This window comes from Pituophis catenifer, unplaced genomic scaffold (genome assembly GCF_029215685.1).
Source record: "Pituophis catenifer annectens isolate HBS135680 unplaced genomic scaffold, rPitCat1.0.hap2 SCAF_2, whole genome shotgun sequence".
Lineage (NCBI taxonomy): Eukaryota > Metazoa > Chordata > Lepidosauria > Squamata > Colubridae > Pituophis > Pituophis catenifer.
The window spans coordinates 285,471,324-285,485,738 of NW_027256882.1; the positions used below are offsets into that span (position 1 = coordinate 285,471,324).

At 43.4% G+C, this 14,415-nt stretch overlaps 1 protein-coding gene across 2 annotated transcripts in view; it reads left to right on the forward strand.

Moving 5' to 3' along the window:
- The window catches only part of DYM (dymeclin), a 275,421-nt gene that overhangs the window by 116,643 nt on the left and 144,363 nt on the right, over positions 1-14,415 (forward strand). For both annotated transcript variants that reach the window (XM_070938939.1, XM_070938941.1), the window contains exon 10: positions 14,118-14,300. In XM_070938939.1, the coding sequence (XP_070795040.1) occupies positions 14,118-14,300 (183 nt within the window). The remainder of the gene's footprint in view (positions 1-14,117; positions 14,301-14,415) is intronic.

Genomic DNA, 14,415 nt, shown 5'->3' on the forward strand with positions numbered 1-14,415 from the left:
AGGTCCCTTCGAACTCTATTATTCTGCTGTTCAGTTTTCACACTGAACATCCTGTTGCTTATGTAACTAAGACTCTGCAGAGTTACACTCAGCTGGAGTGGCCTATAAAACCTGGAAATAATAAATAGATGTCCTAGAGCCATTCAGAAAAGAATCAATTTTACTATTCTATATGACAGTAAATCCAAGAATAGAATAGAATAGAATAGAATAGAATAGAATAGAATAGAATAGAATAGAATAGAATAGAATAGAATAGAATAGAATAGAATAGAATAGAATAGTTGAGTTGAGTTGAGTTGAGTTGAGTTGAGTTGAGTTGAGTTGAGTTGAGTTGAGTTGAGTTGAGTTGAATTCTTTATTGGCCAAGTGTGATTAGACACACAAGGAATTTGTCTCCGGTGTATAAGCTCTCAGTGTACATACAACAATAGCGATAGATCAGTATCATAGTAATTGTAAAAATGCATTCATCATAAAACATTAGATACAACACTTAGTGATAGTTATGACAATCAACATAAATCACACTAGGATGCTAAGTAAACAATTTAAATTGTAAGATACAAGCGACAAGTTATAGTCATAAGAAGATAAGGAGGTAAGTAATAGGGAAAATGCGAATAATGATGGCAATACTGCCTTTCTAGATAGTTTGATAGTGTTGTGGGAATCAGTTGTTTAGCAGAGTGATGACATGGGGGGGAACGGTCCTTGGGTTTAGTTCTGATGTGCAGTGCCCTATAGTGTCAAGTACTATCTTGCGTATTACCGTATTTTTCGGAGTATAAGACACACTGGAGTGTAAGACGCACCTATCTTTTTTGGTGAGGAAAAGAAGAAAAAGAGATCTCCCTCTGCTTCTGAGCAATTTTGCCTCCTTAAGCAAACAGCAAACAGCCTGCTGTACTTTCATTTTTGTTTTCAGCATAGATTGATTAGCACAAGGGGAAAAAAACTGTTCCAGCAATTTACCTCTTTGCAGCAAGCAGCAGAGCCCTGCGCAAAACAGCTGAGAGCAAATCAGCTGAGAGTCGGGATGCAGATCCAATCAACTTGTGCTAAGTAGGCTGTGCTGAAGCTGAAAAGAGCTGTTTTTTCTTGCTGTTTGCTTGCAAGGAGCTAACTGCTGCGAGGCAGAGGCCAAAGGGTGGGGGCCAGTGGGTGGGCAGAGCTACATTCAGTGTATAAGACGCACCTAAATTTTCACCCCCTTTTAGGGGGGAAAAAAGGTGTGTCTTATACTCCGAAAAATACGGTAAATATGTTTCTTGTGTAGCTAGTCCTCGACTTACAGCCATAATTGAGCCCAAAATTTCTGTTTCTGAGTGAGACAGTTGTTAAGTAAGTTTTATGATGTTTCTTGCCACAAGTTAATTAATTAAATCAGTAACATGGTTGTTAAGTGAATCTGGCTTCCCCATTGATTTTGCTTGTCAAAAGATTGCAAAAGTTGATCACATGATCTTGGGACACTGCAACCGTCATAAATACATGCCAGTTGCCAAGCATCTGAATTTTGATCACATGACCATGGGGATGCTACAAAATTCATCAGTGTGAAAAATGTCACTTTTTCCCCCAGTGCTGTTGTAACTTTGAATGGTCACTAAATGAACTGTTGTAAGTCAAGGACTACCTGTATTAGCTTCCTATTACTTAATTGCCAAGGACATTCATGCTAAGACGAATAACAATGAAGACAATATGAAACTGGGATAAAACAAAGTAAAGCCAAACATTTATAGTAAAAGTTTTTTTAAAACAAAGTAGGCACAAGGGATCCCTGCCAGCGGTGGGATTCAGCCGGTTCTCTCCAGATCAGGCAAACTGGTAGCGGCGATTGTGGGAGGCTCCGCCTACCCACCCGGACATAATGCGCAAGCACTGTGCATGCACAGAGCGCTCTCACATTTGCGAACCGGTAGGGAAGGTAAAAGGGACGTGGTGACTCAGTGGCTAAAATGCTGAGCTTGTCGATCGAAAGGTCGGCAGTTCAGCGGTTCGAATCCCGAGTGCCACGTAATGGGGTGAGCTCCCATTACTTGTCCCAGTTTCTGCCAACCTAGCAGTTAGAAAGCACGTAAAAAAATGCAAGTAGAAAAATAGGGACCCCCTTTGGTGGGAAGGTAACAGGGTTCCGTGCACCTTTGGCGTTGAGTCATGCCGGCCACATGACCACGGAGACGTCTTCGAAGAGCTCTGGCTCTTTGGCTTTGAAACGGAGATGAGCACCGCCCCGTAGAGTCAGGAACGGCTAGTACGCATGTGCAGGGGAACCTTTACCTTTATCTTTAGGGAACGTAAGTGAATCTCACCGTTGACCCCTGCCCATTGTTGCAAAAGGAATTAGTCTTGGTGTCCCCTTGTTGCCTGGCATAACAGCTGAACTGATTTGCTTCTAAGAGGACATGTGTGCATACACGGTATATCAAATTTATCTAACAGCGTAATGTATATGGCTGATTTTTTTAAAAAATAACGTTTCTTCCTCTTGAGGTCATTACTCTCTCAGCAGTGCTTCTTACAGAAGGCCACATGCTTAAAAAAAAAAAAGGTTGAAATGTCAGCCTAATTAGCAAGCTGTCTATATCCTCCAACCTTTAATGGTGTTTACGTTACGAAGCCTGAAATTATGTGTTAAAAGTGATAGGACAAAACCCCTCCTTTGGTGCAGTTGCGATTATAGGAGCAAAAGGGATTGGGCTTGCAGAAGAGAGCGAGCGCGAGAAAGAGAGAGAGAAGGGGGGGCACGGGGGAAAAGCAGCTAGGAACAGAGTTGGCCGGTGAGCAAATATGTCCAGTCAGTCAGGAAACAAGCATGCCAAAGCCGAGAAGCCGGAGCCTTGGTCTAGCCTCGCTGGTGCCACTGATGTGCAGGGGTCGGTCACAAGACCTCCCTATCTTAACTCACCCTGTCAGCTCTTCGTTCTGGAAACGGCCGTGCCAGAGGATGCATGATCCAGACAACTTGGCAGAGATACCGGCTTATCCCGTTCTCTCGCATGACGTTAACTGAAACTGACAACAGTTATGCTCACATAAGGAATAAATGTTTGAGAGCGGAATGACAACGGAGTATTTTCTCCTACGAAATATGTAAAAATATGGTGGAAAAGCAAATTCTTGGCTCGGGAACAAGCCTCCGGAGTATTCCTTGAGTAGGGAAAGGGAAGTGACCTTCGTACAGGCTAAAAAGCGCAGGATTATTGCATTGAGCGTGTGTGTGTTTTTGTGTGTGTGTTTAGATCAACTCCTGCAATCCGCAGGTAGTCCTCAATTTATGACCACAAATGACTTCAAGAGTATTCCTTTTTAGGGAAATGGAGTTGACCTTCGTACAGTCTAAAAAACACAGGATTATTGCATTGAGTGTGTGTGTGTTTGTGTGTGTTTAGATCAGCTCTTGCAATCTGCAAGTAGTCCTCGACTTACGACCGCAATTTTGAGCCCAAACTTTCTGCGGCTAAGCGAGACAGTTGTTAAGCGAGTTTTGCCCCCTTTTTATGACCTCTCTTGCCACAGTTGTTAAGATGTGTAGGTGAGCAGAACGGAGGGAATTGTGTCTCTCCTCCTCCTGCAGTCTAGGGACTGGTGTGATGCCATAAAGGGGGACAAGAGTAAGTCTGGGAAATACTGTTTTCTGGAGGGAAATTTAATCTATCCTTCTTGGGAACGTTACATTCTTCAGATCTGTTGAGAGACGCAGATTCCGCTGAAGTGGCTGGGAGAAAGAACAGAATTCTTTTTTTATCTCCCTGGTGGAAACCATGGTGCTTATCTTTGTGCTTGGGCTCAGAAATGCAATTATTAAGACGTCCCTCAATTGATAGTTTAATTAGGGGGTAGCAAATTTTGGGGAGGGCACTGTGTGATACCGTGCCATAGAAAGGATGAAACAATCCAGAATGTTGCAAGAGATTGGTTTTGTCCCTTGAGATCTTAACACCTTTGGTATTTTCATCCTAATTTCTTGAGATTTTCAGGTAAGAACTTTGAAAATGTGAGAGATTCTACATCTTCCTGAGGTTTGGAGCATTAATTTAAAAAAATCAAATTTAATTGGGGAATCTACAAACAGTTTCTAATAAATATCCTGCATATTGTGGGGTGCATAGCTGCTGTTTGCTGAATGGCCTAGTCCCGTGATGGCGAACCTATGGCACGCGTGCCACAGGTGGCACACAGAGCCATATCTGTGGGCATACAAGCATTGCCCTAGCTCAACTCCCCAGCTGATTTTCGGGCCTTCCGGGTCCACCGGAAGTCGGGAAACGGGCCGTTTCTGGCCTCCGGAGGGCCTCTGGGAGTGGGTGGGGAAGGCCGTTTTCTCCCTACCCAGGCTCCTAGAAAGCCTCTGGAGCCTAGGGAGGGCAAAAAACAGGCCCACCGTGCCATCGCATGCCAAAAGCGGGGGGAGCATGGGGAAGGGGGGTCACAGGCACATATGGGGGGGCAGGGCGCATTGAATTATGGGTGTGGGCACGCAAAGGCAAAAAGGTTAGCTATCACTGGCGCCTAGTCCAAGGGTGTCAAATTCACATCATCACGTCATCGTCACATGACGTATCATGACTTTTCCCTTCACTAAACTGGGGATGGGCGTGGCCTGCACATGATGCATTCGGGCCGCGGGCCACGAGTTTGAAACCCCTGGCCTAGTCACTTCAGTGTTTCTCAGCCTTAGTCACTTGAAGATGGGTGGACTTCAACTCCCAGAATTCCCCAGCCCCCTGGCTGGGGAATTCTGGGATTTGAAGTCCACCCATCTTCAAGTGACCAAAGTCGAAAAACCTTGGCCTAGTTGAATCTGCTCTGTGTGTCTCATACTTGACTTAGTAACTTAGGCAGACATTTCTTATCTGATGAAAGAGGCCTTAGAAATAGCTGACTTTCTGGCAGATTTATTCTTCCTCAGGCTTGGATGGCTCCTGATTCCAGTTCCTTAAATAAACATGTCAAGAGTGCAATTCAAGTGGGTAATTTGCAGTACCTATTTTCTTTCTTTCCACTTGGGTCTAACTGCTTGCATCCCATTACCTCCTAATGCTTATTTTGCTGAAGGAAAACACGTAGTTTTACAAGCATGAGCAGGCAAGAGAGAGGGAACCATGTAGATTAATACTGTATTACGACTAATGCTGAATAACAGAGGTGGAAGGGATTATTAAAGAGATTATTATCAACTGTATTAAGAGACCAGAGTAAAAGAAATAGAAAAGGACTTTGGAGTCCAAAGACTTAGCTCCTGGTCGGTACAAACTCTTGTCTGCGGGGTGGAATCCTGTTTTGGACAAAATAAGACCTCCCCGGATAATAGGCCCAATCGGGCTTTTGAGCGCATGTGCTAAAATAAGCCCTTCCCGAAAATAAGCCTTCCATGAAAATATTTAACCGCATGCGTTAGGGTTAGGGAGACAGAGTTGGAAATCAGGTAAGACGGCAAGAGTAACCCCGACTTGCTCCACGCGCCCCAAAATAATAAGACCTCCCCAAAAATAAGGCCAAGCGCTTATTTTGGGGTTCAAAAAAATATAAGACAGGGTCTTCTTTTCGGTAAAACACGGTAGTTATTCTTTACTCCAAAAAAAGAAAAAAAAAGCCCTTGATGGTGTATTTAGCATTCCTTACAATTTTCAGGTCATTGAGGTTTCTTAACAATATCCATACAGGTAGTCCTCAACTTTTAGAACCACATTTAGAACCAAAATTTCTGTTGCTAAGCAAGGCAAGTTGTACAGTGAATTTTGTCTGATTTTGTGACCTTTTCGCCACAGTTGTTAAGTAAATCATTGTGGTTGTTAAGTGGATCATGTGGTTGTTAAATGAATCCAACTTCCCCCAATGACAGAAGCTTGTCAGAAGCTGACAATACATGCTGGTTGCCAAGCGCTCACAATTTTGATCTCATGATTGTGGGGATGCTGGTGTGGTTTTAAGTATGAGGGCCTGTTATATTATATTAACAGACCCTCATATTATATTAAAAAGTTGCTTTTTTCAGAACCTCAGTCACTAAACAAATGGTTGTAAATTGAGGACTTCTATATTTCTGGAATATTTTATTGTAGTTTCCTCTTCCGTTTCAGCCTTTTGGAGAATTATTTGCCCAGTTTCTTTCCATCTCTGTATATTTTCTATTTACTGCAGTGCTTTGCAGTTGTGCTTTTAGTGGTGTGAAACTGGGAGACATCCTTACAAATAATGGCGATTGTGTTGCTTTTGATAAAGGTGTTGCTTTTCTTTGCAGCATGTTTAGCTGACTTTTTTTTAAAAAGTAAAAGAAAGCACCTGAACACACACACAACTCAGATACACATTGGGGGAAACACTTCAGAAATTATGCAAGCACAGCACCTCTCTGCTGTTTAGTAAAACAGTCCAGCTTTTTCCAGTTCTACCACATGAACTTGGGAAAAAAAGATTCCATTGTCATAAAAGTTCAATTTCGTTTAATGAATTGATTCCATCTGACAAATGAGATGAGTGGCTGGTGGATACCAGGGAAGCAGGAACATTGCTTAATCCTGCTTGTACCTTATTATTCTTGACAAATGTATCTTTTCTTTGATGTACATCGAGAGCGTATTCACCAAGACAAATTCCTTGTGTGTCCAATCACACTTGGCCAATAAAGAATTCTATTCTATTCTATTCTATTCTATTCTATTCTATTCTATTCTATTCTATTCTATTCTATTCTATTCTATTCTATTCTATTCTATTCTATTCTATTCTATTCTATTCTATTCTATTCTACTCTACCCTACCCTACCCTACCCTACCCTACCCTACCCTACCCTACCCTACCCTACCCTACCCTCCACTCCACTCCACTCCACTCCACTCCACTCCACTCCACTCCACTCCACTCTATTCTATTCTATTCTTTGATTGGCATATCAGCCACAAAGCATAGTTTTCACCAAATCTGCTTCCTAATGTTTGACACATTTTCCTGAAAGTTAGAACAATCAATCAGTGGAATGGCTTGCCTCCAGAAGTTGTGAGTGCTCCAACACTGGAGGTTTTTACGACGAGATTGGACAGCCATTTGTCTGAAATGGAATAGCGTTTCCTGCGTGAGCAGAGGGTTGGACTAGAAGTCCTCCAAGATCCCTTCCAACTCTGTTATTTATTTATTTATTTATTGGTTGTTGGTTGGTTAGTTGGTTGGTTGGTTGGTTCAATTTATATACCGCCCTTCTCCGGAGACTCAGGGCAGCTTACAATGCGTTAAGCAATAGCCTTCATTCTTTTGTATATACCTGCTTAGTAGGGCTTTCGGCCCCCCTAAGCGGTGGTTTTTTTTTATACAAAGTCAGCTTATTGCCCCCACAAACTGGGTCCTCATTTTACCTACCTCGGAAGGATGGAAGGCTGAGTCAACCTTGAGCCTGGTGAGATTTGAACTCGCAGTAATTGCAGGCAGCTGGCAGCTAAGTGCTACTTAACAGCACTTTAGTCCGCTGCACCACCAAGGCTCTTTATTCTGTTACCCGATTCTTTTAAGAATAAGCCAGATTTCACAATCATGGGTCAAGTTCTTCAAAAATGTGGACAGCCTCAGGATCATTTAAGGTCAGCAAGAGGTTCCTCATTAAGTATAGGAACAGCGATATCACATGTAGTTTTATGGCAGCAAAAGAAGCTGGCAGAGATGGCCTGCAGAGAGTACCACATTCTCAAACATTTAAAAAAAAACAAAAACCCAAAATTGCTCTTTTCCTTTTCTTTTCCACCAAAGAATCGCTGGACTTATCCAAGGCCACCTCAGTCTCCGGTTTGACATAATCAAAGTAAAACGCTGTTGCTATTTAAAGCTTGTGTAAATACATTTAAATCTTGTCCTCTTCGCATGAAAACTGCTCGTGTGCTAATATCTCCAAGCAAAGCCAATCTACCCCGCATTCAAGTATTATTTAAAGCTTAATTTTCCTGGTCTTAATTTTGCCAGACTTCGTGTCGCCCAGAAACAATCCTTTCACAATTAGTTTTCTGTTGTCCCTTTTCTGTTTTGCCAACTGGTATTGGTCAATTATCTTTCGTCAAATGCCCCGGTTTAAGCTTGAACGTTTTAACACTGTACAATGCAGCCACTGTAAAAATCCTGGTAAAAGCCGTTGCAAAATTTAGGACGCTCTTTTGAAAACCGTGTGGCGTCGCTGTTCGTCTTTGTAGCCACATTAGGTAATTAAAATTGGAAGGGACCTTAGAAGTCATCTAGTCCAACCCCCTGCTCACGCAGGAGACCTGTACTAGGGATTCGAACCGCCGAACTACTGACCTTTCTGTCCCACAAGCTCAATGTCTTAGCTACTTGAGCCACCTAGTCCAACCATTTTTCAGGTTCTGTATTAGAGTAGCAAAACTATTTTACAGGTAGTCCTCGACTTGCCACCACAACTGAGCCCAAAATGTCTGTTGTTAAGTGAGACATTTCTTTTGCCCCATTTTAGGCCTTGCTTGCCACAGTTAAGTGAATCTGTTGTTGATAACGTTAGTAACTCTGCAACCCTCTCTACATGGGGCTCCCCTTGAGGAGCACCCGGAGGCTCCAACAGGTCCAGAATGCGGCCGCGCGGGTAATTACGGGAGCTGCCTGGCACTCCCACATAACACCGCTCCTGCGCGAGCTGCACTGGCTCCCAGTGGTCTTCCGGGTGCGCTTCAAGGTGTTGGTCACCACCTTTAAAGCGCTCCATGGCATAGGACCTAGTTATCTTCGAGACCACCTGCTGATACCAATGACCTCCCACCGACCTGTGCGCTCCCACAGAGAGGGCCTCCTTGGGGTGCCATCAGCCAAACAATGAAGGCTGGTGACCCCCAGGGGGAGGGCCTTCTCTGTGGGGGCACCTACCCTCTGGAATCAGCTGCCCCCAGAGATAAGGAGAATTCAAGACCTCGGTGCCTTCCGCCGTGCCCTTAAAACTTTCTTTTTCCAGCAAGCCGGGCTGGCTTAACATAACATTTTTTTAAAACATTTTTAACTGGTTTGTCATTTTAAATTGGGGCCAAATTAATATATATCCTTTTAATTGTTTTTAATGTTTGTATTGTATGTTTTTAGCTGGCTGTACACCGCCCTGAGTCCCTCGGAAGAAGGTGCGGTATATAAATTCGATTTAAAAAAAAAAACTCGGTTATTCCGTGAATCTGGCTTCCCCGTTGACTTTGCTTGTCAGAAGTTCGCAAAAAGGGGATCACGTGACCTTGGGGCACGGCAACGGTCATAAGTATGAGACACTTGCCAAGTGTCTGAATTTTGATCAGGTGACCACAGGGATGCCACAAAGGTTGTAAGTGTGAAAAATGGTCGTAAGTCGCTTTTTTTCAGTGCCGTCGTAACTTCGAACGGTCACTAAATGAACGGTTGTAACTCGAGGGCTACCTGTATATGTCTGAACATGAGGAAGAGCTCGCGTAGCATCTCACCTTGTGATTACGATACCTGGACGATGGGAGTTTTAAAAACGGGCTTCCTTGATATATCTGTGCAGCTATTTGTTTTCTTGCCTAGGGAGTCCGCGTGCCTCAGGCAGTTGGACAAATTGACTTAAAAAAACGATGGCACAGCCGGTGCTCGTGAAGGCCTCTTCAGTCTCCCTAATCTTGGCACAAATACTTGCCACCAGAAGGAGAGCAACCCAGAGAATTAACACAGCCAGGAAACATCCTTCTTCTTCTTCTTCTTCTTCTTCTTCTTCTTCTTCTTCTTCTTCTTCTTCTTCTTCTTCTTCTTCTTCTTCTTCTTCTTCTTCTTCTTCTTCTTCTTCTTCTTCTTCTTCTTCTTCTTCTCCTTCTTCTTCTCCTTCTTCTTCTTCTTCTTCTTCTTCTTCTCCTCCTCCTCCTCCTCCTCCTCCTCCTCCTCCTCCTCCTCCTCCTCCTCCTCCTCCTCCTCCTCCTCCTTCTCCTCCTTCTCTTTCTCCTTCACCTTCTTCTCCTCCTCCTCCTTCTCCTCCTCCTCCTTCTTTTCTTTCTCCTCCTCCTCCTCCTCCTCCTCCTCCTCCCCCCCTTCCTTCTCCTTGAAGATGCATTTAGGCATTTAAAAAAAAAAAAAAACCCAGCTCCATTTGAAGGACTGTTCAAATCTACAAGGCCCATACAAAAACTTGTTTAAATCCTTAGTGACCCTTTCTTTAAAACCAAGCCAGGCCAAGCCTCAACCCCCCACCCCCTCAGAAACTCACACACACATCCCAAAAAAATTCTGCCTCCAGTTCTCTTTTCACAGGAGACAAATGATTCTGCCAAGTGGAAGGGAGGGAATTTTAGCACATTTTTAATCTCTTCCAGCACCCCGGTTCTCACAGTGGCCAGCCAGACGCTTCCATTTTTGAACGCCGTGGTTTGGCAAATGGGTCAGCATTTTGATACACAATCACGGGCCAGCTTTGTGTGCAGTGCAATTAAGTACTTCATGCTTATAAATTTTCCAAAGAAGGAAAATCCGTTTATCATGTCTTCAGCCATGGACATTTTACATATATTATAAAATATGATCTCTGGTTGGAGTTGATTATCTATAACAGGGGTGTCAAACTCGATTTCATTGAGGGCCACATCAGGGTTGGGTTTGATCTTGGGGGAGGGGCTGGGGGAGGGGCCAAGATGGACATGCCAGCTCGATGTCACTTGTGTCGGGGGGGGGGGGGGCACCTGTGGTGGCCAAGTGCTAAGGCAGGACTTCCCTCAGACCCTCCCTCACTCTCATTATAATCTCCCTCCTTCCTTCCTTCCTTCCTTCCTTCCTTCCTTCCTTCCTTCCTTCCTTCCTTCCTTCCTTTTCTTCTTCCTTCACCTCTTTCCCTATTTTTCCTTCCTTGCTCTCTTCCCATCTTTTCTTCCTTTTCTTTCTCTTTCCTCTTTTCCTTTCTCCTTTCCTGTCCCTTCTTGCATGCTCAAATGCAAAAGGGGAAACATTTCTCCTTTTGTTTTGTTTTTAGTTTGTTTTGATAGCCTTCTGCCAGCGAAAATGGAGCTCGGGGGGGGGGGCGCACGCAGCTCCCCCGAGCTCCACTTTTACTGGCGGAGGCACCATGGACCGGTCCTTTGCTGTTTCCAGGGCAGCCCCACAGATCAAATCTAGAGCCTTGGTGGTGCAGCGGATTAAGTGCTGTTATGTAGCACTTAGCTGCCAGCTGCCTGCAATTAGTGCGAGTTCAAATCTCACCAGGCTCAAGGTTGACTCAGCCTTCCATCCTTCCGAGGTAGGTAAATTGAGGGGGCAATAAGCTGATTTTGTAGAAACACCACCTATGGGGGGGGGCAAAAGCCCTAATAAGCAGGTATATACAAAAGAATGAAGGCTATTGCTATAAGTGCATTGTAAGCCGCCCTGAGTCTTCAGAGGAGGGCGGCATATAAATTGAACTAATAAATTGAAATAATAAATTGAAATAATAAATTGAACTAAATAAATAATAAATAAGCACCCTGTGGGCTAGATCAGGCCTGCGGCCCTTGATTTTGACACCCCTGATCTATAACTTCCAGAAATAAAGTGATCAGAATTGACCTTTGCAATAAGAGGATGAAGGTAAGATAAGGATGTGTTTTCAAAATGAAAAGAAAAACTGGGGGACTTTTAATAGTTTACCCTAGGTTGGTCTGATATATTTCTTGAAAATTCAACTTCAAAATTCTTGAAATTCCTGAATAAAAAATATGCTATATTGTTTTTAAAAAATCACACAGTTCCTATCTCCTTATTTTGGCAGAATCTGTCAGATTCTGATAGGAACTTCTAGACTGGACTGAACTGAGAGAGTAGATGGAGAATAATTTTGAAATGAGATTAAGAGATTACTAGCCTCTTCTCTGCTGGCTGGGAAATTCTGGGAGTTGAAGTCCACACGTTGTAAAGTTTCCAAGTTTGAAAAAAACACTGATCTAAATGGACATGCATTTTGAATAGAAATTCATTTGAAAAATCCATTGTCATGCTTGCAAATTCAACGCTTGCTTCTCCATTGTCTGTATAGTTAATAAACTGCTAACGCTATGCCTGTGGAGTGCATGATGAGCCCATTCTAGAATGACATACTTATTTTGGGATGTTGGATTCAGTTTTTCATCTCTCAAACAAGAGCTTCTTTTTACCCATTTCCATGGCAATCACCCCCTCCACCGGATTTACTTGAAAAATTATCATTTCATTTTGTATGCACTTTTTCTGACGTGTACTTTTCACAAATTTCTTGTAATGCAATTTTAGACAGCGGTACAAACTACTGTCCTAAGTGTTTTCCATTATCAAAACCTTTGTCTGGGTAAAAATTGGGTATGCATAGTCTAGTGCAGGGGTCAGCAACCCGCGGCTCTGGAGCCGCATGTGGCTCTTTCATCCCTCTGCTGCAGCTCCTTGTTGCTGGTCGGCTCCACAATTGATAGGACTTTCGGTTAGGACAGGTAGAGGAAAAAGGATGCCGCGCTAGGAGGAGACTCTATGGTGGAGGAACCGACTTCCAGTCGGCAGAGGAAAAATGCCGTGCTAGGAGGAGACTCTATGGTGGGGGAACCACCATAGAGAAGCAACCTAGAACAATCAGCCAATCAACAGAACTGGGCAACTATGGCCCTTTTATGACTTGTGGACTTCAATTCCCAGAATTCCTGAGCCAGCAAAGCCGGGAGTTGAAGTCCACAAGTTTTAAAGTTGCCAAGGTTGGAGACCCCTGGTTTAGAAGGCACTATGGGATCTCCCCAGGGTGCTTTTTCCAAAAGGCAGCTTGGTGTTTTTTTAAAAAAAAATTGTTGAAAACATTTCACTTCTCATCCAAGAAGCTTCTTCAGTCCTAACTGACTGATGAGGAATGGCCGCTGACTTATTAAAGGGCTGCTGGCTCAGGAATTCTGGGAGTTGAAGTCCACAAGTCATAAAACGGCCATAGTTGCCCACTCCTGAACCAATGGACTAGCTTGCCTTCAGAGGTTGTGGGTGCCCCATCACTGGAGGCTTTTAAGAAGAGACTGGACAGCCATTTGTCTGGAAATGTATAGGCGGACTAGATGACCTCCAAGATCCCTTCCCGCTCTGTTTCTGTTACTGCCTTTCATAAAACGTGGCTTACTTTTCTGCACATCAGGAAAAAACATGTAATCGATAGGCTGACCAATATGTTTAATATACCATGAAGTTACTAAAAAAATCCTGTGGAACAGCGGTGTGCCTTGACTTTTGATAGGCTATGATGACAGCATGGCTTTACAATCTACACTGCAATCATGGCATCATCCAGAGAGTTGTCTTTATGTTCATCTCTGGCCTTATAAATGATAGACCCCTTTCTGCATTTCCAAATTTGCAGTTTGAAATTGAGAGTCTTAATTTAAGGAGGCAGCGGTGAGCTTATAACTGTGCTATGCAATGAAGAGTCTTGTAAATGCCATGCATTCAAGCAATATTCGGCATTTGATTTGGAGGTATGTCCTCTGTTTGGTCAGCTTTGGAACTGAGATCCTCCCAGCGGTGGGTTTCACATTTTGTTACCACCAGTTTGCCGCATGCACGCTCGCTTTGCGTGCACACGCACCTTCCATGCATGCACCCGGCCTCATAAACATGCCTAAATATGCCAGGCATAGTGCCTGGGCGAGTGGGCGGGGCGGGCCCACCCGCAATCTCCGCTACCGGTTCGCCTGAACTGGTAGGAACCGGCTGAATACCATCTCTGGTTCTCACCCTCCCCCAAATAAAAGCTTAAAAGTTACAGGTATAGTATTCTCACATAATACAATGCCTTGCTTGTGGATATAGGTTACATGCCTACTTAATTACTTATTTAATATAGTCATATGCTCCCAATGTTCAAGTGAATTCCATATTGGCTCTTGGTTATTATTGATCAGTAATCCATATCAGAAAGGTGACATGTTTGGTCTCAACTTGGATAGAACAGATTTTCTTTGAGTTTAGCTTTATTCCTGGTGACTACTTAGACTCATCCGTGTAATTTTGACAATAATACGAAAGTAGTTTGCTGCTGGCTTCTTCCAGGAAGGTGTTTTTTTTTATTTTATTTTACCAGTTCTTAATTTTTTACAAAATTACATTTAAGCTTAAATGTCATTCAAATATTAAACTAAACTATTTTTTCTCTCTCTTCACTTAGCTGGTCTCTGGACAGTCTTTACATTAGGAGGTGTAGGAAGCAAGCGGGCTTCTCAACAGGAAGAGTCATCACCTCTGGCTAATCAAAGTCTGTTGTTGCTGCTCATCTTAGTAAATCTGACCGATGCTGCAGATACACCCAATCCTTATAAGCAATCCGTTGTGTCCTTCAAGAACACACAAGGTATGCATCTGTTTAAAAGTGCCAATTTCCTGTGGAAATTTTCCCGGGAATAACACTTATCTCCTGATTTTCCTCAATTTGAGCTAAATGTGTGTGATCAGGGTGGGCGTGGCCA